This window comes from Peromyscus maniculatus, chromosome 23, assembly GCF_049852395.1.
Source record: "Peromyscus maniculatus bairdii isolate BWxNUB_F1_BW_parent chromosome 23, HU_Pman_BW_mat_3.1, whole genome shotgun sequence".
In the NCBI taxonomy this organism is placed as follows: Eukaryota; Metazoa; Chordata; class Mammalia; order Rodentia; family Cricetidae; genus Peromyscus; species Peromyscus maniculatus.
This window is the reverse complement of record NC_134874.1, coordinates 123,782-149,791: the sequence shown is the minus strand read 5'-3', so window position 1 is coordinate 149,791 and position 26,010 is coordinate 123,782. Positions and strand designations below refer to the sequence as shown.

The following is a 26,010-nucleotide window of genomic DNA, read 5'->3' as shown; positions in this document are numbered from 1 at the left end:
GTGTATGCATGCATGTGCTACTGCACACATGTAGAGATCAGAGGACAACTTGTGGGAGTTGAATCTCTCCTTCCATCATGTACCCAGAGATAGATGATTCAGATCATTAGGCTTCTTAGCAAGTGTCCTTTATTTGATGAGCCATCTTACCCACCCTGAATTTAGGATTTGTGGTTGATGGTTTTTAGCGGCACTCTTACCCTGTGAGGAAAAGTCATGAAACACAACAGCATCCACTAACAAGAGTTTTATTAAAGAAGGGAGAAGCAATAGATGTGATCAGGCCTGCTGAAGGACAGGCACTCTTACCCTGTGAGGAAAAGTCATGAAACACAACAGCATCCACTAACAAGAGTTTTATTAAAGAAGGGAGAAGCGATAGATGTGATCAGGCCTGCTGAAGGACATGTGAGGGAAGAAGGGGGTAGGACATGGGGCCCACTTTTTAAGGACCATCCTGCGTATGTGTACACAGGCCCACGTGGCTGCTCCATGAATGCGCATAGATCACGTGGTCACGCTGCTCGTGATTTACATGACTACACAGCACATGGGTTATGTAGGACCTGGAAATGACTGGGTGGAAATGACTAAGTGCCCTCACCCCCCCCCCCGGGGGGGCCGGTATGTGATCATGGGGACATGGCTGGAATTCCCATCAGTGGTAAAAGCCAAGAAAAAGCAGAGAGCAGTGGGTTGCATAAGCCATGGCTATCCTCGTAGCTTGCCCCATTTCTGATCACTAGCACCAAGTTCCTGTGCAACCTGGCCAGTTTCCAAGTTTTGAGTCCTAGATTTTGAGAGCAGTTCTGGCAGTTGCAGTGGTGGCAGAAGCCTGGGAGTGATTGTGTCTGCCCAGTAATGACAGGCACCATGTTTGTGTGATTGTTTCTGTCCTTGGTGACCCATCTACCAAGCAATGGTGGACTCCCTGGCTCACACTCTGGTTCTTGAATACAATCCCAATGTAGGTCACAGAATCGCAGAAAGCATCAGATGACTAGCTTCCTGAAACTGGGAAAAAAAATAGAGAGCAGGTAGGACAAGAAGAGAGGGAAGAGAAAGAAGAGAGGAAGAGGGGGAAGGGACAAAGAGAAGGAGGAGAAATGGAGGAGGGGAGGGAGAAGGGAAAGGGAGGGAAGGGAGAACAAGAGAGCAGAGAGTCAAGGTTAAAGTTTGCAGCAAAGTCTAATAACCTCAATTTAATCCACAGGCACACTGCGCACGCGCCCCCCCCCCCCCCCCACACACACAATTGTAGGGCTAGAGATAAGACTCGGTGGTTAAAAAGGTTTAATGCTCTTGGTTTCTATACCCAAATTAGACATTTCAACACTGCTGTCAGCATTTCTAATATTCATTAGGAACCAAATATGCTAACAATTTCTTTAATCTTGGATTTCTGCCTTCATAACTGTGATAAACGTTTGTTGTTTAAGCAAGAGGGAATTACATTCTCCCCAGATCACTTTGAGAACAATGTTTCTACAGAAATTCTCAGAAGCTTTGCTTTCCTTGGTACATCTACATTTCGTTGAGTAGTTAAGAGGTAGGACGAAAACGTTTTAAAACAGGAAACCTTCTTAAATTGTGCTCCTTTGCATTACCTGCATACTTAAGATTCATTTTGGAGAGAGTTCACCTTTCCGTGTGTTTTTGTTTTTCTTCACATACACACTAGTTTTTCCTTTAATGAAGCAAGCTACTGTTGTTATTTGGTGCACTGATGCAACCATGTAACCTAGTGAATCACAAAGCGTCCTGTGCTTCCCTCCAACCTCCAATCTATGGTGTTTTTGAATGCATTTATGTCTGCTTCGGCTTCCCTGGGACTGGAGTTACAGACGTTGTGAGCAGACCTGTGGGTGTAGGGAACTAAACCCAGATCCTTAGGAGGAGCAGCCAGTGTTCTTAACCGCTGAGCCATCTTGAACTGTGTCTTTTATCACGTCTGTGCTCAGTGTAGCCGCCAGTCTCTACCGGTCTGAGAGGCGACTCCAGCGTCGGATTTGTTTTTGTTTTGGTATTTTTGAGACAGGGTCTCTGTATGTAGTCCTGGCTGACCTCGAACTCACAGAATTCCTCCCGTTTATGTCTCCTGAGTGCTGGGACTTAAAGGCGTGAGCGCGGAAACACGTTGGCTCTTGGGCAGCCTCTGTGAACTAGCCCCTCCGCAGCACGTTCCGTGATATGAGCTTCTTTTCAGGCGCGTGTGCAGGGGAAGAATGACGCGCTTCTTTGTGCGCCTCTCTCCCCTCCGCCTGCCCTTCCGCGCAGCACGGTTGCTGGACCGCTTCTGCAGGCATCCGGACCGGGGAGCTAACGGTGGCCGGCTGGCTCTGGAGTCCGCGGCCATCCCGCTAGGTAGCTGAATCCCGGCGCAGTGCGGCCGGCTTGGTCGGAGCCTGGCTGTCCACCGACCTTACTCTTCAGGAATACTGAGAGACTGGCACTCTGTTCTGTTGATTCGAGCCCGGAGGCCGTGCCTCCCACCTATGGCCACAGAAGCGCGGTTGGCTTCCTTCTGGGTAAGTAGGTTCGCTTTAAAAAAGCTGCCTGGACTCAGTCGGTGGTCCTCTTCACTGCTTAAGTCATATCTAGGCCTGGGCGCTCTCCAGGTTCTGGGCCTTCAGAAAGGCACCTCCATTTACTTGGACTCTGTTACCAAGTGCAGGTGGTCTTAAGGTAATTCTTGCAAATGAAGTCGTCCTGCGTTGGACTTTATGCAGTTCTTAGGACCTCATCGAGTAAATCACCTCCCCCGCCCCCTTTTCACGTGTTTTGAAAATGCATATTCATTTAATGTCTTTTGTGTGCCGAGCCCTGAAGCGGGTCTTGTAAATTTTATGATAAATTTTATGATTATTTTTTGAGACAGGGTCACACCATACAGCTCTGGCTGGCATGGGACGCTATGGCTGGCCTCAAACTCACAGAGCTCCACCTGCCTCTGCCTTCCGAGTGCTGGAATTAAAGGTGTGCATCACCATGCCTGGCTTCACATTCCTTTTATATATTTGAGTTGACCTGGAACTTTCTATATAGATGAACTCACGGAGATTTGCCTGCCTCAGCCTTCCAAGTGCTGGGACTAAAGGTATGTACCGCCATGCCGGGCAAGCTATCTAACCTCTTAACAGGTTTCTAATCTTTTCATAGTCACTTTATCAGGATTAGAATAGATTGCTGCTTCCGTGATGGGCACCAGATGAAGTGATTGATTATTATTTACACTATGCTAAATCAAAGTGACTCCCCACCCCCGCCTTATGCACTAACCTTGTAAGGTCTATGATAATCTTATTACTGCTACTGCTCTGGCTTGGCTCCCTCTTGGTCTTGAACTGTTTCAGTTACCTCCTGGAAGAAGCTAGGGAGGTGAGGTAGAGCGCATGCATGCACCTAGCTACCCAAAGGGATCAAGTCTTATAATCTGTCAGTGTTTGATTTTTGAAGTTATGTATTGTGGAATGCCAGTGTAGTAATTCCTTCAGTCGTTGCTGTGAGAAAACACCCGTCAGGAAGAAACTTAAGAAAGGAAGAGACTATTTTGGCTCACAATTTGGGGATGTGGTCCATCATGGTGCCTTCCATGATGGCGAGAACTTGAGGCAGCTGGTCATACATTGCATTTGTGTTCAAAAAGCTCAACTAATTTCCCCTTTTTATTGAGTCCAGGACTCTAGCCTTATGGTTCCATCCACAGTGAAGGGGGTCTTTCTATCTCAACCTAATTGAGATAATTCCTCACAGGTAGGCCCAGAGGTTTGTCTCTTCGGTTATTCTGGATTTTTGTCGTTGGCAGTAGTAACCAGCCAGATAGGAGAGTATTCGCTGGTTCTCTATGGAGTTGGCAAGTGTTGGTGATCCAGGAATGGGGAACTGGGTGGCAGTGCCAAAGCCCAGGGGTTCCTCTATGTTAGTGACATTCATGTAAAATGGGTTGCATATGAAATGCATTTAGTTTATACCAGTTAAACTGGTATAAAAACCATAATTATCATGTGTAAGTTCTGATTATTAGTGTTCATTACTTAGAGTTTACTTAATTTATTTTTCCCATCCCCCTATTCCCTTTCTTTCCTATTTATCATAAGAGCCTTCCTCTCTGTTTCTGAGATGCCACAGTCCCTGAATACCAGATTTTGCTCTGTACTTTTTTTTTTTTTTTTTTTTTTTTTTGGTTTTTCAAGACAGGGTTTCTCTGTAAAACAGTCCTGGCTGTCCTGGAACTCACTCTGTAGACCAGGCTGGCATCGAACTCACAGAGCTCCGCCTGCCTCTGCCTCCCGAGTGCTGGGATTAAAGGTGTGCCACCACCGCCCAGCTTCTGCTTTGTATTTTTTTTTAATTTTACTTATTTTATGTATATGTGTGTTGCATGTTCACCTTTTTATGGTGGAAGAGGGCATCAGATCCCACTATAGATGGTTGTGAGCCACGATGTGGTTGCTGGGACTTGAACTCAGGACCTCTGGAAGAGCAGTCAGTGCTCTTAACTGATGAGCCATCTCTCCAGCCCTTCTGCTCTGTATATCTAAGTGGTGTTTACTGTATCTTTATAGTGAGTACAGGTTATCCTCTATACATTTTTTTCTTCCATAATTGGACTCGGCCTAAAAGAAATAGACATTTCTGAATCTCTCTGTTGTTCCCTGCCAGCACCTGTTCCCAATATATGATGATTACTGTTCTCTTAGACTTGGATTACCAGGGCATGGGAGCCACACAGGATAGAGCAGAAGACAGAAAGCTGTTTTCTGTCCTGCTCCAGTGCCTTCAGACTCCTGAAGGAGGAGGCTGAACTCTTCGTTTTTCACTGTTGCTTCCCCTCATTTTCCCAGGTGAATCTCATCCTTATCACCTCCTGAATTCTCTTTCCATCCCATTACTTTGGGTGAACTGTTTAGATGACTTTGTGGAGCTGAGTCTGGGTGCTTACTGAGGATGGTTCTATCCATTCTGTACAACATATACCCTGGGTCTGCTTTTGTATATTTGTTTACATGGTTGTTTCCCTCTACAAGACTGAAAACTTCCTAGTGACAGTTGTCTTGTACTCATCCTAAGATCCACAGAAACCCAAAGAGTGCCTGGTACTTTTGTGATTGGGTGGTTGATTTTTTTTTTAACTTTTATTTTATGTATATAGATGTTTTGCTTGTATATATGTCTATGTGCCATGTGTGTGCCTTGTGTTCACAGAGGCAAGAAGAGGGTATTGGATCCCTCAGAGCTGGAGTTAATAGACATTTGGGGATGCATCACCTGCTGTTTGGTTACTAGGATCTAAACTTCAATCCTTAGGATTGAGCAGCAAATGTTCTCAAACATTGAGCCATCGTTTCAGACCCAGTTTTCAACTCTTTTAAAAAGTAGATGATGAACCAGGCACAACAGACCATCTGGAGAGGAATAGTTTTTCTTTTTGAGTTTTCTGCATTCTTCACATGCTACCTGCTGTGAGTACATCTAGTTAAACAGTGTGTGAATTCTTACAGGGGCTACTGTCATTCAAGGATGTGTCTGTGGAGCTATCAAGTGAAGAGTGGCAGCTACTGGACCCTGCACAGCAGCAGATGTATAGAGAAGTGACTCTGGAGAACTACAGCAACCTGCTCTCCGTGGGTGAGTCCAGCACCTCTGTCAACTCACCTGGAAGTCATAGCCTCCATTTCTTTTTCGTTTGTTATCTAACTTGAGACCTATGAAGTGATTGATGATTGTGAATTTAACTTTATAGGTAAATGTTCTTTGGTGAATATTTGGTCTTCTTCTTTTTTTTTAATTGTTATTCCCAAGTGCAAATAAGCAGTTTTGTTTTGTGATTTACCCTTAGCAGTTTGGTCTGAATCCTTTTTGATTATTTCGTTAACAGGGTATCTTGATACCAAACCTGAGTTAATCTTCAAGTTGGAGCAAGGAAAAGAACCGTGGGTAATAAATGCCAAAATGTCCACCCAGAGCTGTCCAGGTAGGTGACTGAGAACCAGGAAGATAGTATGTATGGAGGTAAATTGCTGTTCCTTAGGTACTTGACACTGGGATGGTCGTGTACCTAGAAACTCCTAGAAGTCCTCAACTGATGCAGCTGACTTGGGATGAGATTATAGGTTTCTCAAGTCAGGCACTTAATTGTCACCTCAAATGTTGGGTTCTCCTTCCCCCTTCAGCTCTGAGAGGTGGATGTGTACCTCTTATCTGTCCAGAGTCTGCCTTCTGTGTTAGTTTCTTTCCTTTCAATGGGCAGTTGGCCTTGAGAATTTCTTCCTCTTTCTTAATGTGACTTATGCCCCTTTTCTTCCCTTTTTTTAAATTTTTTAAATTACACTCATGATATTCATTAACTACACTCATGATATTAATCACATTTGTGGTATTCATAGATTACATTCGAAGTATTCATTCAAATATATATAAATTTTTAACGCCGAATGTCATTTATTGAAGGAGGGAGGAGGTCTTAAATACAGGCTTACAGCACAGTGGGAGAACCCCAGAGGACAGAAGTTCGCTACTGATGTTTTACAATCTTGCATCTAAGCTGTTAACACCCATTATTCAGGATACACAGACAAGGAACTTCCCTTAAGCATTCAGGAGGGTGGAACCTGGCAGGGAATTAGCATAGGGAGGATGTCAAGGTCAAGGTCCGCAAGCAAGGCAACAGTTACCAAAAATGGGGGCCAGGGGCCAGGGCTCTACAGGTCCCCTTTTACTAAAAAATGAGCTTCTGACTTGGGTTGCGTGGGACATCAGCAGGTCACCTTACCCGTCATGGAGACGCCTGCCCAAACCACACAGGTGCTCTGTCTTAGATTGGTGAGTGCCCCCCAGGAATTACCCGTCTCTGAATACTCATTATCATACAGGCTCAATCATGTGTGAGCTGCAGAGTTAACTGCTGCCAAAGATCTCAAAGTGACACTGGGCTTGCAATCTGTGTGTCTGACACAGAAAAGACCAACAGCGGTCCTATCTCACCCATAGCCAGTAGGCTAAAGGCAACTGAGCCATTCCCTTCCTTAATGAGCCATACTGTACGTTGGAGTCCTTGTAAGATAGTATCCCAAAAGCAACTGGAACTTGAGTTCATAATTTTATAATTTTCAAAGCCAATCGAGATGTATATAACTACTGAATTAAATTTATTATGCCCAATAGAATGGAAGATTAACTAACTGTGGTAGCTACTTTTGTTGCCAGGGTCTCCGCTGTGCTAGCTGTAGTAAGCATTTATGAAATGGTAATACCAAAAACAGTAGCAGCAGTGGCCACCATTGCTATAACAGCAAGAGCGGCAGCAACAATGTCAAATTCTCTTCTGGAGTGTGTGGACGTCCACTGGCATGGATACAACTCCAGTAACATGAACCGCCAAGGCCCATTTTCCTGATCCCAGCATGACTTTAACTGGCAGCTCTTCTGGAGAATCCAATCTCATGGCTACAGTTCCTAGGCTTACATTAATGCTTGCCAAAGCTGGCGATATTGGGCTTTCAATCTCCATTGGCATCAGAAGGGTAGATTTTTTTCATGAAGACCCATTAGGTCTCTGTCATGTTGGGCTTCAGTAGCAGCCACAGGGCACGTTCTGTGCTCAGGAATCCAAAGAGGAACCCCATTGTCCTGAGGAAAGACATAAACAGAACCCTGGAGCTACACCAACACTAGATCGGGTCTCCTTCATGTGCTAGTAGAAAGATCCTTCCATTGCTCAAAAGGGTGATTTGCAACAGGAGCCCTCCAGTGCTTATTTGCATCAGATACTCCAGTAGAATCCACCGATAAAAAATTTAAAATATATAAAACAAGGGAAAGAATAGATTGTGGAGAGGAATGATGAGTCCCTAGTTCTCCCTTTTTTTTTACTTTAGTAAAATGTTTGTTTGTTTAATATTTCAAATTTTTCTTTTCTTTTTATTTTTTGTTTAAAATTAATTAATTAATTTATTTTTCTATTATCAGCTTGATACAGTATGTATTCTTATCTTAATAGTGAGATGTTTCATTGAGGCTTGCTCAGTAATTGAGTAAAACCAAAATTTATTATAAGCCATAGTCGTCCTAGGGACCTCTATTTAGGAAATGGTCTCCGGTGCCAATGCGTTCAAGAGTACTTCCTACTTTCTTTTCCATTAAGTTTAGTGTAACTGGATTTATGTTGAGGTCCTTGATCTACTTGGACTTGAGTTTTGTGCATGGTGACAGATATGGATCAATTTGTAATCTTTTACATATTGACATCCAGTTATGCCAGCACCATTTGTTGAAGATACTTTCTTTTTTCCATTGTATAGTTTTGGTTCCTTTGCCAAAAACCAGGTGTTCATATGTGCATGGATTAATGTCAGGGTCTTCAATTCAATTCCATTGGTCTGTATGTCGGTTTTTATACCAGTACCAAGCTGTTTTTATTACTATAGCTCTATAGTAGAGTTTGAGGTCAGGGATGGTGATGCCTCCAAGGGTTGCTTTATCGTATAGGATTCTTTTAGCTATCCTGGGTCTTTTGTTTTTCCATATGAAGTTGAGTATTTTTCTTTCCAAGTCTGTGAAGAATTGTGTTGGGATTTTGATGGGGATTACGTTGAATCTGTAGATCCTTTCAGTCAGTACATATTTGGGGCCATAATTCAGTTTCAAGTCCAGGATCTCTTAGGATATTTGTGGTTCCATCTGATAGGTATGGGTGAAACTCTCATCATCTGAGTGAGTATAGTTAAAGTATAAGATGTCTGTTCTAGGCATACCTAGGATTTTAAAAGGAGCTAGAATTTTTTTTTTTTCCTTTTAAGACAGGGTCTAACTATGTAGCCCTTGCTGGCCTAGAGCTTCCTATGTAGACCATGCTGAGATACTCCTACCTCTGCTTCTAGAGCACTGGAATTATAGGTGTGTGATTCAGTGTACATCTATGAAACTAGAACTAGAAAGTTGTAAGAGAAATTTCTCACAGAAAGGAAGAAGATAACAATTATCTTTGGTCAGATATACTCCCCTTTAGAAAAAACATGAGGAGCTTTCTCTTCATTGATATTGATAACAGTTTCCTTTGTTAGTGTCACTGCTTCAGGCCCAGCACTTTGATTTTTCATTCTGTCAAAACAATTTTTATTTAGATTGTGTGTGTGTGTGTTGTGTGTGTGTGTGAGTGTGAATGTGAATGTTTTGCCTGCATGTATGTGTGCATGTGCCTGGTGCCTGCAGAGATCAGAACCCCAGAAAATGGAGTTAAGGATGAATGTGAGCCACCATGTGGTTGCTGGGAACTAAACATTGGTCCTCTATAAGCACAAGTACTCTTAACTGCATAGCCATCTCCCTAGTTCTGATTACTACTACTACTACTACTACTACTACTACTACTACTACTACTACTATTGTTATTATTACTATTGTTATTATTATTATTATTATTATTTTAAAGACAAGGTTTCTTGTATCCAAGGCTGGTTTGGAACTCCCTGTACTGCCAAGGGTGACCTTTAACATCTGATCCTCTCATGTGCTGGTATTACAGGCATAAAGTATGCTTGCTTTATGCAGTGTTGTTTATTGAATCCAGGGCTCTTGTGCATGCTAGGTAGGCACTGTACCAATTGAGCTGTATCTCCAGTCCTGGCACTTCACTTTTAGTCTTTCTTTGTTTTGTGCTTCATAGCCATAGCTGAGATAAACTTGAGAGAATGACGATTCTGTGGTCTCTATCTGTAGTAGTTTCAATAGCAGTCTATTCCTATTGCTGTAAGTTTTTTTTAAGTTTGTGTGTGTGTGTGTGTGTGTGTGTGTGTGTAGACACCCACAGAGGTCATCAGCTGGAGGTTCAGGTGTCTCTAAGCTTCCTGAGGTGGATCTTAACTCTGGTCCTCTGATAGAATAGACTGCTAAGATGTCTCTCTAGGCTTGCTATAATTTTAAAGTATTGAGAGTTGAAGTGTCATAGGCTAGTAGACCAGCCTTGAGGTTCCCTTTCATACTTAGCAAATTTCCAGTCTGTGTTTGTGTTTTGTTTCTGACCAGTTATGTTAAACCAGTAACTCAAAAACTTAGCCAGACATAATGTTATGCCCTAGAAGAATTCATTTCTTCTAGCCATTTTTTTATTTCATTATTATTATTGAGTAGTTCCTGTTTTTAACTTATTCTTGAGTTTGGTGGCCTCACTCTTAAGTATAACCATAACCACTCCCTCTTCTCTCATTGGGATGAGCATATTTAGAGAAAAATCACACGGTGGGAAGAAAGCTGCTAAGCCAACACTTAAAATTCTTGTAAAGCATTGGTAATGTAGAGGGATATTCTCATGCCTCAACCTTTTGCTTGATTGTTCTAAATTAATTACTTGTTTCTGTTCATTACTGTCCATATAAGAATAATGTTTTGGTCACATAGATGAGCTGTGGTCTTGTTTCCTGAATGGTCTCATCTATAATGTCATTTTATACTTCCATAGACTATTGACCTACTTTTCACTGAGTACTGAACTCAGATCTGACTGTTTACTTATTGTTATCATTTGGATGTTACTGTACTCTAAAATGTAGTAATAGCCATAACAATCTTTCATTTTCTTTCAGGGTATTTCTTTGCCAAGAGCAGCAGTACTTTGTAATTGGAACTGTTGGTCCCCTCTACTCTCAGCCCCACCCAGTTCTTTTTTCAGTGCATTCTAGAGCCCTCAACTCTAGAGGTAGAATCTAATAATTACAGTTTCATGCGGGGCTACTACAAGGGCCTTCTCATGTGTTTCTGCTCTTATTTATTTAATTTTGTGATGCTGGGTATCAAACAAAGGGCCTCATATGTGCTAGGCAAACACATTATCACTGAGCTACACCCTCATCCCCCTTTCCTTTTAGTTTTATTTATTTTATTTCTTTTCCTTTGATTTTGAGACAGTGTTGTATTAATCTATCTTTGAAGATCAAATTCTAGTTCAGTCTTCCTTGTAGCCAGATATTGGAGCAATAGCAGGCCTGTTCCACAAGCTCTGTTTATATATATATATATAGACACACACACATATATATATATATATATATATATATATATATATATATATATATATTTGGTTTTTCGAGACAGGGTTTATCTGTGTAGCTTTGCGCCTTCCCTGGAACTCACTTGGTAGCCCAGGCTGGCCTCGAATCACAGAGATCCGCCTGGCTCTGCCTCCCGAGTGCTGGGATTAAAGGCATGGCATGCACCACCACCACCACCACCACCACCCGGCTGTTTTTAACATGGCAACCAAACTCATGTTTTAAAAGCACAATAACTAATTAGGACCTTCTCTAATCAAATACCTTTTAAAGCAGAAACTTTTTGCTCTGGCCTAGTGTAGCTTGTTTCCTGCCTTTACTCTGCTCACTCAGTGGGTTGTGCCTTCCCCCTCCCCCCTTAAACCATACCAAGCATATCTACTTCTTGAGAACTCTGCTTGGCATATCTTCATGGTTCATTCATTCTCTTTTTCTTTCTCCTTTTCTTTTGTTTGGTGTGTGTGTGTGTGTGTGTGTGTGTGTGTGTGTGTGTGTGTGTGTGTGTGTGTTTTGCTCAAATTCTATATCTTCCTGCCACCACCTCCTAAGTGCTATTATTTTATATATATGCCACCTCTCAGTTCATATTTCTCTCCCTCCCTCCCTCTCTCCCTCCCTCCCTCCCTCCCTCCTTCCCTCCCTCCCTCTCCCTCTTTTGTTAGCCCTGCTGCCCTGGAACTCGCTCTGTAGATGAGACTTTCCTTGAACTCAGAGCTTTGCCTGTCATGGCCTCCCAAGTGCTGGGATTAAAGGCATGCACTGCTTGCTGTAGGTGGATTTTTCGTCAGGACTATTGGCTCCCCAGTAATGACATGGAGACTTATTATTAATTATGAAAGCTTGGCTGATAGCTTAGGCTTGGTTGTAACTAGCTCTTGTAACTTAAATTAACCCATTTCTATTAATTTACTTTCTACCTTGTGTCTTTCTTCATCTATCTGACTGGCGACCTCTTTCTTCTTCCCACTGTCCTCTCAGCCCCCAAAATCCTGCCTAGCTATTGACTGTTCAGCTTTTTATTAACCAATTAGAGTGACACATCTTCACAGTGTACAAAAATATTATTTCTCAACACACCACCATGCTCAGTTTCAGTTCCTTCTTTTTTAATGTCTCATTGTCACCATATCTAAATGTCTTGTACTTACTCTGTATGATGTAGTTCACTTTTTAACTATATAGAATCTTATGGCAGTAAAATTCAGATTTAACATTTGTATGTATGTTTTAAAAATCACTTTTGGGTTGGGGGGTGACACTGTACATATGTAGAATTCAGGGGACAAGCCGTGGAAGTCAGTTCTTTCCTTCTATTATATGAGTCCTGGGATTGAAGTGGGTTATTGGACTAGGTGACAAGTACCTTGACTCATTGTGCCATCTTGCCAGCCCAGCAAGTTTATTACTTTAGTTCTTTTATTTGGGGGCAGGGAGTTTGATTTTTGAGACAAGTTCTCACTGTGTAGCAAGGGTAGTCCAGAACTCAGAGATCTTCCTGCCCCTGCTTCCCAAGTGCTGGGATTAAATGCATGTGCCATCCTGTCCAGCAAGTATATTCATTTTTTGTTTTTTCTTTTCTGGAGCTGAGAACTGAACCTAGGGCCTTGTGCTTGCTAGGCAAGCGCTCTATCACTGAGCTAAATCCCCAACCCTGTATATTTGTTAAAAACCCTTTTTAAAATGATTTTCATCATGACCAATTCACTACCAGTAATGAGGGAGGACCTTGTTTGTGTTTGGTTTTATTTACCTCTATCACCCCCATGCTTTGCCCATCTTTCTTTGAAGCAGTGTCATAGGCCTCTTACCAAAGTGAAAAGATCTCTCCCACCCCCAGTAGTACTGGTGGTATAATCCAGGACTTCATGTATTCTAAATGAGCCCCACCTACTAGTTACATGTGCCTCAGTCCCTGCATGCTTTTCAAATCTCTTTAATTCTGTATCAGAATTAAAAATCAGAACTGTTTTGTTTTTTCTTTCTAGAAGGCTGGAAAAAATGGTACCAGAAAAGTCAAGATGAAAATGTTCAGAGAAACTATACTTGTAATGGGTTTGGAAAACTTTTTACGAACAGAACCCATGTTTCTTCAAGGCAGAGACTCCATAAGTATAACACACGTGGAGCAAATGTGATACAAAACTTGAGTTCAAGCAGAATTTCTGTAAAGAATCCTGATCAATTTCATAGTTACAAGGAATCATATTTTTTTAAGCATCAAAAATGTTGTAGCTTAGAAAAAAACTGTATCTGTAATGAATGTGGAAAAGCTTTTCGTTGTAAATCACAGCTTGTTGTACATTTCAGAATTCATACAGGGGAGAGACCGTACAAATGCACATACTGTGAAAGAGCCTTCAGTGCCAAGTCAAACCTTAATGCTCATCAGAGAGTTCACACAGGAGAAAAGCCCTACTTCTGTAATGAATGTGGAAAAGTTTTTTCTTTTAGGTCACAGCTCATTGTCCACCAAGAAGTTCACACAGGAGAGAAGCCCTATTGTTGCAATGAATGTGGGAAAGCCTACAGTTGGAAATCTCAGCTTATTTTACACCAGAGAAGTCACACAGGAGTAAAACCTTATGAATGCAATGAATGTGGGAAAGCATTTAGTTTGAAGTCCCCATTTATTGTTCATCAGAGAACTCACACAGAAGTGAAACCTCATAAATGCAATGAATGTGGGAAGGCATTCAGGAGTAAGTTCTACCTCCTTGTTCATACCAGAATGCACACAGGGGAGAAACCTTATCAATGCATTGATTGTGGGAAAACCTTCAATGCAAAAACACAACTCATTGTACACCAGGGAGTTCACACTGGAAAAAATCCTTATGAGTGCACTCAGTGTGGCAAAGCCTTTGGTCGGAAGGAGCAGCTCACTGCTCATTTGCGAGCTCATGCAGGAGAGAAACCCTATGGTTGTAATGAGTGTGGAAGGTCTTTCAGCAGCAAGTCATATCTTGTTATACACAGGAGAACACACACAGGAGAGAAACCCTATGAATGTAGCTTATGTGAGCGAGCCTTCTATGGAAAATCACAGTTAATTATACACCAGAGAACTCATTCAACAGAGAAGCCATATGAATGCAATGAGTGTGAAAAAGCTTATTCCAGGAAGGCATCCCTTCAGATACACCAGAAAATTCATTCTGGAGAGAAACCATTTAAGTGTAGTGAATGTGAGAAAGCTTTCACTCTGAAGTCCTCTCTCAGTGAACATCAGAGAGTTCATACACGAGAGAAACCCTGGAAATGCTCTGAATGTGGGAAATCCTTTTGTTGGAATTCAGGGCTTCGTATACATCGGAAAACTCACAAGGCAGACATCCAAGTGATGAAGTGAATGTTAGATTCTTTCACAGGGGCTGGTGTACCAGAGACCTTAGATGATAATTCAGACATAGTATATTTGAGAACAGTCATTGAATGAGGCTGCAAAAGCTTTCACAAGTTAGGTACATAGATCTTGGCTGAGAAGAGAAGAATTAGAGGAATGAGGAATAATAAACATACCAAGTGTGATCGGTCCTGTCATAGAGATTTGTACTCCCTGTAAGTTTAATAAATCAAGGGAGGCTGGGCGTGGTACCTATCTTTTACTCTAGCACTCTGGAGGCAGAGGTAGGTGGATCGTGAGTTTGAGACTCACCTGGTGTACATAGTGAATTCTAGGATAGCCAGGGCTATGATAGACCCCGTCTCAAAAAGCCAAAAATAAGTAAGTAAGTAAGTAAGTAAATAAATAAATAAATAAATAAATAAATAAATAAGGGGATCGTTTCCCCACAGGAAGTGTTACATGGAAAGTTGCATTCCAGATTTTAAGCTTTTTTTAAAAATATAAAATAAAGGCCTCATTAATAATAAAATTTTGCATAGTAGAGTACAAAGTTCTAGGATTTTATTTTATTTTATTTTTTGGCTTGGGGGAAGAGGCAGGGTCTCATGTAGCTTAGGCTGGCCTCAAAGTGGATAAGTACTTGAATTCTCAATCTTATATTATTACAAATGAAAAGGGGATTAACATATTTAATCTTGAAGAAATAATTATTAAACTTGAAAAGCTGAGAAATATGTAATAGAAAAGTTAAGTGGAAGCGCTTTAGATAAATGTAGAAATACAATCATACTGATAGGAATAGTGGAGTAAACAAGGAAGAAGAAGAGCAAAAGCATTCATGTAAAGTTTAAAAATTACCAAATGATGTAGTTTCTATGACACATTCAGAATGCTCAATGATCTGGGGATGGTGACATATACCTCTTGAAAACTTGGGACATGGAGCATTGAGAATCTCAAGTTTGAAGCCAGCCTGAGTGACAGCCAGTTCAAGTCAGTAGAAGCTGCATAATCAGACCCTGTCTCAAAAAGCAAAACTAAACTAGCGAATCCGGGGCTGGGAAGGTGGCTCAGTAGGTAAAGGCACTCTCCTTTAAACATCGTGACCCGAGTTTAATCTCTAAAACCCACATGGTAAGAGAGAACCAACTTCTGAAAGTTGTCTTCTGACCTCCACATGTGTGCTGTGGCATGCACAATGCCCTCCCCCTCTTGAATAAATGTAAAAAGTTTCTAAATTACTTAGTGAACTCTATATTACATTAGTGAAGGAGTATATTAATTTACTGGCCAATTAAAAATGCTGAAATCTATAAGCAAAAGAGAAGTGGCTCGGTGGTTTGTCCCACATGGAACAGTGTTGATTATCAGCATCATAAGAAAATAAAATGGTGATTGGAATTAGTATAAATTGAAGTAGATGCTACTAAGTTTCTAGAGGAAACAATAAGTCAGGTATGCAGGCTTGGGAAATGACTATGTAGAGTTCTTGCTGTGCAAGCATGAAGGCTTGACTTCGGATCCCCAACATGTGTAAAAGTCTATGCCTTTAACCTCAGTACTGAGGGTGGGTGCTGAGGATAGTTGTACACTCACACCCCTTTACACAAAATAAGTAAATAATAATAAAAAAAAACCCAAATACAGTAGAAGTAAAATAATTAAAAAGAATATATCATACAAACTACAACCATAGAGAAACTAGAAAAGCTATCCTAATGTCAGATGAAATAAACTATTTTTAAAGTTACTTATTGTGTGTGTATTTGTGTGCATGAATATGAGTCCACATGTAGAGATGGATTGAAGGAATAAAGTTAAGGTTTTCAGACTTGCATGGCAGGTATTTTTTTTACTGGATGAGCCATCTGGCCCAACCTTTTTCTTCTGTTAAGACAGTTTCAGTCTCATTTTCTAGGCTGGCCTCAAACTCACTATGTAGCCGAGGATGACCTTGAGCTGCTGATTCTCCTGCTTCTGCTTTTTGAATGCTGGAATTACAGGCACTCACTGCCATTCACTGTTTACACATAATGCTGGGGATTGATTTATGGCTTTGTGCATGCTAAGCAAGTACTCTAATAACTGAGCTGCATTCCCAGCCCTCTAGACTTTATTATTTTGTTTTGGAGGGTCAAACATGGAACCTTAAACATAATGGGAAAATGGTACAACTAAGACACTCACCCAACACCCAATTTAAGACACAAAAGTTACTAGATAATACCAGCATGGCATAAGCTTGTGCCCCTCAACATTTCATCATGGATGGGGGAGGGGCCCATGAGCTACAGTTCCTCCTATTGGCAGTTAATGGTTGCTCAGGGGTGGGTGTCATTTTTTGTTTGTTTTTTCATTTTTTGAGACAGGGTTTCTCTGTAACCACATTGGTTATCCAGGAACTCACTCTGCAGACCAGGTTCTGGCCTCGACCTCACAAAGATTTGCCTATCTCTGCCTCCCCAGGGCTGGGATCAAAGGAGTGTGCCACCACTGCCCATCTGAGGGAGTGTCATTCTTTCAGAGATGTATTCACAAGTTGGCCATGCCTAGCAAAATAACACCCCCACAGGCTTCTATAAGCAACCCTAAATTAAACTCAGTGGGACAAACAATAACAGCAACAACAACAACAACACACACACACACATGCACGCACACCATGAATTAGAAGGAGGCTTGGTTAGGAAATAAGATGGCAGCAGAGGAGGGATAAAAACAATTAAAAAATCATCACATGCTTATATGAAACTGTCAAAGATTTTTTAAAATGTGGAAAAAGTTATCAGATGTAGAAGAGCACTTTAGGAAATGTAACATTTGTAGCCATGTATTCAACACAGCACCAAAATATACAAAGCAAAATCACTGAAAGAAATAAGAGAAGTAGACAATAGTAATTGTCTCAAGACAAATATTTCTCCATGCCCAAACTGTACCAGATTATAATAAGTTCATGTGGAATATTATGCAGTATGCATTGAATGCTAGGACTTAGAAAATTTGATGATGAGTGGGCATAATTGTGCCCCAGTTCTAGCATTTAGAAGGCTGAGACAGGATGGTCCTAATTTCTAACCAAGCTTGAGTTACTACATAGATACAGGACAGCCTAAAATATATAGTGAAACCCTATCTAACAATAACAAAAATTTCATCCAAAGATAGGTCTTGTCAAAAAATACTCTCTTCTCATTGGCCAAATCTGGGACAGTTTGAGCATCCCAACAAGTAATGATAATCGTATAACGCAAAGAATAAGAATCCAAGCTAGGTGTGTTGCCATGTTTCTTCAGTCCCAGCAATCAGAAGCCAGACATGCTTCTGTGAGTACAAGATCAGCCTGATCTACATGATGAGTTCCAGGTCAGCTAATGTCTTTTCTTTCTCTTCTCTTCCATTCCCTCTCCTCTTTCCTCTTCTCCCCCCCTTAAATTTTTTTTTAATTTTTATTTTATATGCATTGATGTTTTGCCATGGGTGTTGGGTCCTCTAGAACTGGAGTCACAGACGGCTCTGAGCTCTCATGTGGTTGCTGGGAGTAGAACCCTGGTCCTCTGGAAGAGCAGTCAGTGCTTTTAACCACTGAGCCATCTCTCCAGCCTTCCCCCTGTGTTGATATTTTGTTTGTACTTTAACAAATAAAGCTTGCCTGAAAATTAGAGGGTGGAGCTAGCTGCTAGATAACCATAGAGGCCAGACAGTTGTGGCCCAGCATTTGGGAGGAGGAAGCAGGAAGATAAGGAGTTGAAGGCTACCCTGGGTTACACAGATTGATCCAGTCTAAAAGAGAAACAGAACTGGGCAGTGGTGGCGCACACTTGGAAGTACACATGCCTTTAATCCAAGGAAGTGACATGGCTGGGCAGAAAAAGGTATATAAGGCATGAGGAGATAGGAAAAAGGCAGTTCAGTTGAGAGTCTTTCGGGTGAGGACTCAGATACTGAGAAAACAAGATTGCCTGAGGAGTTGGTGAGGTGAGGTTGGCTGTGGTTTGCTTTGCTTCTCTGATCTTTCGGCTTTCACCCCAATATCTGGCTCTGGGTTTTTTATTAGTAAGGCCCTTTAGCAATTCGTGTTACACATTTGATTCCCCTCAGAGGAATCAAATTTTATATGCATTGATGTTTTGTCAGAGGACATATGGACGTTTGAAAGGATTTGTTTTTGTTTTATGTAACTAGGAGACTCCTCAGACATAACTCTGAAACACTGAAATGGAATATCCTGTTTCTGTTCCCTCCTATCTGTCCTGTCCATCACCCACATGGCAGCTAGCAGGCAGCTGACAGCCATCCATAACTCTAATTTCAGCAGATCCACCACCCTCTTCTTCTGAGTAAATGATGAACTTAGGCCATCAGGACGGTTGGCCAGCAGCTTTGCCGTCTGAGCCACCTCACCTGCCTCTGAAAATTTGAGTTGTTACAGCAGCATACCCATGTATCTTACCTTCTATACCATCCTGGAAGATATCTTTGGTGCATGACTGCAGGATGGTCCCCAACAGACCTGCACACTCCTGTGAGGCTTCAGTTGATCATGAAGCTCTGAGTAGAACCAAATGCTGCTGAACATGTGTGCCAAATGTTACTGACTGGTGCCATACTTTGATGACATCTCTTGATGACAGTGACCTGAAAAGGCAAAGCAGGTCTCACTGTGATTGCTTAGTCCCATCCCATCAGTAGAGGAGGGAGGGGTTTTCCTGAGTTTACTGACAGTCCTTGTAAAATGTCTCCTGGGCTGGGTGTGGTGTTCATGCCTTAATCCAAGCACGGAGGAGGCCGAGACAGACAGATCTCTGATTTGCATGTCAGCCTGGTGTACTTAATGATTTCCGGAAATGCTGGGGCTACATAGAAAGACAATGTATTAAAAAAAAAAGCTTCTGGGTTGTAAGGGAGACAGATTTTTACACATAATAAGTTCTAGGACAGCCAGGAATGCATACCTAAACTGTATATTAAACAAACAAGCAAGAAGATTAACAAATCACACAGAGCCAGTGAGGGCAGACTGCTCTTGGGTTAAAGTGCTTTTTACTAAGCCTTAATTGTGTCTCTTGACTCCATATGTTAGAAGAGAAAAGACACCTGCATTTGCCTGCTGACCTTCACATACATGCCTAGGAGCACCCCTGCACTCATATAATTAAATAATCAAGGGATCCCAGGATGGTGGGAATGTGCTCTCGATAGCCCTGAGTCATGTGTAATGATGGCCCCAACTCAGGGTCGGGTGTGGTGGTACATGACTTTGATCCCAGCACTCAGGAGGCAAAGGCAGGAACTCTGAGTTCAAAGTCAGCCTGATCTACAGTGCCAATTCCGGGACAGCTAGAGCTACACTAGGAAACTGAATCTCAACAAACAAACAAAAACAAACAAAAGGAAGGTTACAATCCAAAGGATGGAATCTAAAGATGGTGTTTTGGCGCCCTCTTTTGGCAAATCACTCTGCATTTTTCATGGTGAAATAAAGTGGTTCACAGAGGGCCAACATGCTATATCTATCTTCTGTCCTTTTTGTCAAATGTCATTGGTCAATTAAAAAAAGACAATCTTAGAATGGTTCCTAGGTGTATACTAACCAGTGCATAGCACCACTACTTCCACTTGCCTCCCTCCTGTCGTTGGAGTAAGTGCACAGCCATAGTTAAGTCTGGAGGGAGCCTAGGGCTACAGGAATTTCCTTTGTTTGTTTAAATAGATGGTGTAACCCTGGCAGTCATTTTGCTATGGCAGGTGGACTCAAAGAGGTTACAGAAAGACTGAAGCGTAGCGGAAGAGCTAAGGGTATTAGAAAGCAGTGTGTGGATGGAGGCTGGAAAGATACCTCAGCAGTTAAAAGCACTTGATGTTCTTTCAGAGCATCTGGGTTTGGTTCCCAGGACCCACACAGATGCTAACAGCCACCTGTACTCCAGTTCCAGGATAGGCAACGCTGTCTTCTGAACTCTGCCCACACCTGGCAAGCACGTGGTGTACCCACCGGTACAAGCAGGGAAAACACTCATAGACATAAAATAATAAAATGAGAGATGGGCGGGGGAGAAGGAGATAGGGAGTGATGGAGGGAGGGAGGGAGGGAAAGCACAGATAGGGTACCTATCCAAGTTTCAACCAAGGTACAAAAAGCATTCCTTAGGCAGAAAACCCAGGATTCCTCTTTACTCAACTAAAGCCACAAAATCATGCAGCCAATCAGAATTTCAAGCAACAAGATACCACAGAAATGGGCTTATTTGCATGAAAAGAATTGCATGATGGGAAATGATAGGCAAAGTTGCTCATCATAACCAAGAGAAGACTCTGAATGGACACTCAGGGAATAGCAAATTTTGGAACAAACTTATTCTCTTTAAATGTTATCTCTTCTTGTTTTGGATGGCAGTGATATATGAATTTATATGTATATGGCTTAGTTTGAAGTTTTGCTCTACAAATAATACTGGTCTTAGAGACAAGGAACGCCAGGATGGTGGTGGCACACAGAGGCAGGCCGATCTCTGTGAGTTCCAGCTTGGTTTACAGAGTTAGTTCGAGTACAGCTAGGGCTGTTACACAGAGAAACCTTGTCTAGACATGGAACTGATAGGATATTAAAAATAAAAGGACATTGTAAAATAGTACTAGAGTTTAAGACTAAAGTTGTATTTTTAAGCAAAATAAATGTAGATTTTCTAGCCAAGTTTTTTATTTGTTTTAATAATTGTACAGGATCAGCCACATTGGCTTCCGAAAGAACCTATGTAAAACTTAGTTTTACTCCCCCTCATCACCCCTAGCCCCCTTGGTTTTTCCAAGACAGAGTTTCTGTGTGTAGTCTTGGCTGTCCTGGAACTAGCTCTGTGGACCAGGTAGGGCTACAGGAAGTTAGAGATCAGCCTACTGGGGTTAAAAAGCGTGTGCCACCATTGCCTGGCTACATTTTTTTTTTTAATTTTATTTTACAATACCATTCAGTTCTACATATCAGCCACGGGTTCCCCTATTCTCCCCCCTCCCACCCCCTCCCCTTACCCCCACCCCACTCCCCATTCCCACCTCCTCCAGGGCAAAGCCTCCCCGGAGGACTGCAATCAACCTGGTAGACTCAGTCCAGGCAGGTCCAGTCCCTTCCTCCCAGCCTGAGTCAAGTGTCCCTGCATAAGCTCCAGGTTTCAAACAGCCAACTCATGCAATGAGCACAGGACTTGGTCCCACTGCCTAGTTGCCTCCCAAACTGATCAAGCCAATCAACTGTCACACCTATTCAGAGGGCCTGATCCAGCTGGGGGACCCTCAGCCTTTGGTTCATAGTTCATGTGTTTCCATTCATTTGGCTATTTTTTTCAATAATTGAGTAAAACCGAAATTTATTATAAGCCACAGTTGTCCTAGGGACCTCCATTCTATATATATATATATATAGCCTCCATGGTTCTATGGGTCGTGGTCTGATTGTTCTTTATTTTATATCTAGAATCCACTTATGAGTGAGTACATACCATGACTGTCTTTCTGGGTTTGAGTTACCTCACTCAGGATGATTTTTTTCTAGTTCCATCCATTTGCCTGCAAATTTCATGCTTTCATTGTTTTTATCTGCTGAGTAGTACTCCATTGTGTATATGTACCACATTTTTTAAAATCCATTCTGCCTGCAAATTTCATGCTTTCATTGTTTTTCTCTGCTGAGTAGTACTCCATTGTGTATATGTACCACATTTTTTTCATCCATTCTTCAGTTGACGGGCATCTAGGTTGTTTCCAGGTTCTGGCTATTACAAATAGTGCTGCTATGAACATAGCTGAGCATGTATCTTTATGATATGAGTCAGCATTCCTTCGGTATATGCCCAAGAGTGGGATGGCTGGGTCTTGAGTTCGATTCCTAATTTTCTGAGCAACCGCCATACTGATTTCCACAGTGGTCGTACAAGTTTACATTCCCACCAACAGTGGAGGAGTGTTCCCTTTGCTCCACATCCTCTCCAACATTGACTGTCATTGGTGGTTTTGATCGTAGCCATTCTGACAGGTGTAAGGTGGTATCTCAGAGTCGTTTTGATTTGCATTTCTCTGATGATTAAGGATGTTGAGCATTTCTTTAAATGTCTTTCAGCCATTTGTAGTTCTTGTTTTGTGAATTTTCTGTTTAGCTCTTTAGCCCATTTTTTAATTGGACTGTTCAGTATTTTGATGTCTAGTTTCTTGAGTTCTTTATATACTGTGGAGATCAATCCTCTGTCAGATGTGGGGTTGGTGAAGATCTTTTCCCATTCTGTTGGCTGTCTTTTTATCTTATTGACTGTGTCTTTTGCCCTGCAAAAACTTCTCAGTTTCGAGAGGTCCCATTTATTAATTGTTGTGCTCAGGGTCTGTGCTGTTGGTGTTTTATTTAGGAAATGGTCTCTGGTGCCAATGCGTTCAAGAGTGCTTCCTACTTTCTTTTCTATTAAGTTTAGTGTAACTGGATTTATGTTCAGGCCTTTGATCCACTTGGACTTGAGTTTTGTGCATGGTGACAGATATGGATCTATTTGTAATCTTTTACATATTGACATCCAGTTATGGCCTGGCTACATTTTTATATTAATGCTTTAATCACTTCTGTTCTTATCTGCCTAGTTGTTTGGGTTTCTGAGTTTGTCGTGAATTTTCTCTTGGCATGATAAAGTTTGATCTTACACTCTGCATGCAGAAGAGACACACACTCTAATATTTACAACGATATGTTTGTTCATCTTGGTTGCCAATGACTGAAAATCATAGTCTGGAAGAGAAGGTTTCTTTCGTGTGTATTTAGCATGGAGCTATTTATGTGGACCAGGATGTTCTACTCCCTGATATCTGCCTGCCTCTGCCCTCCTCCTTGAGTTCTCTGACTAATAGTGGGCACCACCAGGGCAGGCAGTTTCTTCTTGGTGTCCTACAACCACAAACAATCACATTCATTATAAAATATACCTTTTGTTTGTGGGATTCAGGATAATGACTAAATTTCTACTACATCTTACATTGCTTGTAGAGTATGAACTTTTAGCTGGGTATTTGGAGAATAGTGTCCCATTGAACTAGACAGAAGACACTGGCCTGAGTTGTCCATTGATATTCAGTGACCTGGGTTCTCTAGCATTATCATGGGCCTGAAAGGCCTTTGGACTTTTGCTAAGTAGAGCAGTGAGCATGACTCTCACCAGAGAACAAGTATACCTTTTCTTTATGACTAAGGTTGGGTTTCTTTTTGAGATAGGAAAGTGCTTGTGTGTTAGTAAACTGCAAAAACTCTGGGTTTGGTGTCCTGGGTTTTGGCACCAAATGTTAGTAAATTGATGGCTGAAACTGCGAGGAGACAGTTCAGCCCTAGAGGGCGAGGTATCCTGGACACCTCAGAGCTACTCAGAACAAGGGCTCTGCCCTGAAGGTGTCCCAGACTCCTGAAGCTGTTTAGCACAGCTGAGATGGCTAAAATGGAGACAGTTCAGCCCTAGAGGGCGAGGTATCCTGGACACCTCAAGCTACTTAGGACAAGAGCTCTGCCCCGAAGGTGTCTTGGACACCCCAAGCTGTTTAGCACAGCTCTGATGGCTGAGACTGCAAAGAAACAGCCCAACCTTAGAAAGGAAGGTTTTTCTGACTTCTTGGGAGAGTCAGGCCTGGAACTGCTTCAGCAAGGAAGGGTATCCTGACTCTTTGGGAAGGTCAGGATATACCTAGTATGATGGTATGATGGGGGATGGTTTCCCCACAGGACACAGCAATCCTGTTCCTCTCTTGGAGAGCCACAATCTCTGGCTCAGTGTTACCAGCTCTTTCTCATTCAGTCCACTATGGGACGTCCCAGCAAGGTTCTTCTGTTGAGCTCTCCTTTGCTCAGTCCACTATGGGACGTCCCAGCAAGGTTCTTCTGTTCAGCTCTCCTTTGCTCAATCCACTATTGGACATCTCAGCAAGGTTCTTCTGTTCAGCTCTCCCTTGCTCAGTCCACTATGAGATGTCCCAGCAAGGTTCTTCTGTTCAGCTGTCAATGAAGGTCTTCACCCAATACTCTTTTGAGAAAGAGGTTTATTTGGGAAGGAGGAGTCCAGGAGAGTAGCTGCCTCTACCAGGGTGGAGAGAACAGCTCACAACTGACTGGGCAGGGCAGTTTATATAGGATGTCTAGGGGGCAGAGTCAACTGTGATTGGTTAGTTACTTTTCTGCCCAGGGATTGGCCAGTTTTGTGAGCAAGGGGCAGAGATGGCCCTGATTTCAGGGCCAAACTGTGTTTCTTTCACTGGCCTTTCTTGGCTTTTTGACACTACCTCTAAGGCCAGGACACATTTCTTTCACTGACTCTGATTCTAGGGGCCAAGAGTGTTATTTTGGTACTAGTTTCAGAATCAGGGCATATTTCCTGGGTTCTGGGTTTGGGGATAAAGTGTTCATTTCTCTGGCTCAGGTCCCAAACACAGGCTGTGTTTCTTTCCCTGGTCCTGAGCCCTAGGGCCAGGATTCTACTGTCCTGCTCTGTGATTGGTTGATTTCACAAATCAGTTGGACAGGGGCAGAGATGGCTCTGATCTGAGCTTAAATGTGCTTCTCTCACTGGCCTTACTTAGCTTTCTGTCACTACCTCTAAGGCCAGGACACATTTCATTCACTGACTCTGATTTTAGGGGTCAAGAGTGTTTCTTTGGTACTTGTTTCAGAGTTAGGGCATGTTTCCTTGGTTCATTTCTCTGGCCCAGGTCCCAAACACAGGCTGTTTCTTTCCCTGGTCCTGAGCCCTAGTGACAGGATTCTTCTGTCCTGCTCTGTGATTGGTTGATTTCACAAGTCATTTGGACAGGGGTAGAGATGGCTCTGATCTGAGCTAAACTGTGTTTCTCTCACTGGTCTTATCTGAGCCATCCTTCCCTAATTCTGGGCTCCAGGGTCATGGTGGGTTTCTCTAGCCAGCCCCTTGTCCCTACATTGCGGACCAAGGCAACTATGGGAGAAGACACTACTTAGGTGCACTAAACCCTTACTTTCACAAGGTGGCACCCCACACCTGGCATGCACGTCCTCATTTTTGCAGGACAAGCACATGCCGACCTTTGGCCAGAAGAGGGCACAGCAACATCACCTTTCTGTTTTCTTATATATAGTTTGATCATATACTTCCCCTCCCACAACCAATAGCCTAGGAACCTATTGAAAAATGAAATAATGCTGGTCTAAAAGAACAAAAAAAGAAACATTGATAAATGACTCCTAATGATATTCTGATATATTCGTAAATTAATTCCTTGGTCAGCCATCATTTGAGAAGCTTCCTTCTGCAGTAGATGGGAACAAATTAGAAATCCACAGCCAGACATTTCAGAGTGAGAGCCCTTTGAACACGCAGTCCTAAAAATGGGATATCTCCATAAAATCCATGCCCTCAGAGCTCAGGGAACCCATGGAAGAAGAGTTGGAAAATAGTTTATGAGCCTGAGGCCTGCTAAATAAACATTAGCAAAGCTTTTATGGATTCACAGAGATTGAAGCAGCATGGACAGGGCCTGCATGGGTCTGCACTGGGTCCTCCAGGTATTTATTGTGGGTTCCAGCTTAGTGGTTTTGGGTTTCCAGAGTTTGTGAATGCGTGAGCCTCCAATGGT

At 42.3% G+C, this 26,010-nt stretch overlaps 1 protein-coding gene and 1 long non-coding RNA gene across 3 annotated transcripts; one reads left to right on the top strand and one right to left on the bottom strand.

Annotated features, from left to right (window-relative positions):
- Positions 1-1,908: 1,908 nt before the first annotated feature.
- Positions 1,909-16,218, top strand: LOC102925091 (uncharacterized). 2 transcript variants are annotated; one of them, XM_076560656.1, is made up of 5 exons: positions 1,909-2,528; positions 3,046-3,097; positions 5,502-5,628; positions 5,879-5,974; positions 13,031-16,218. In XM_076560656.1, the coding sequence occupies exons 3-5, from the start codon at positions 5,580-5,582 to the stop codon at positions 14,392-14,394; spliced, it is 1,509 nt and encodes a 502-aa protein (XP_076416771.1). In that variant the 5' UTR covers positions 1,909-2,528; positions 3,046-3,097; positions 5,502-5,579; the 3' UTR covers positions 14,395-16,218. The 2 variants fall into 2 exon arrangements, with proteins under 2 accessions (XP_076416771.1, XP_015858059.1); XM_016002573.3 differs by lacking the exon at positions 3,046-3,097 and having other exon boundaries at positions 1,910-2,528.
- Positions 13,654-24,938, bottom strand: LOC143270495 (uncharacterized). The gene is made up of 2 exons (XR_013047674.1): positions 21,885-24,938; positions 13,654-19,029 (listed from the first exon to the last, which is right to left on the bottom strand). It is a non-coding gene; the product is annotated as an uncharacterized LOC143270495 (long non-coding RNA).
- Positions 24,939-26,010: the final 1,072 nt, after the last annotated feature.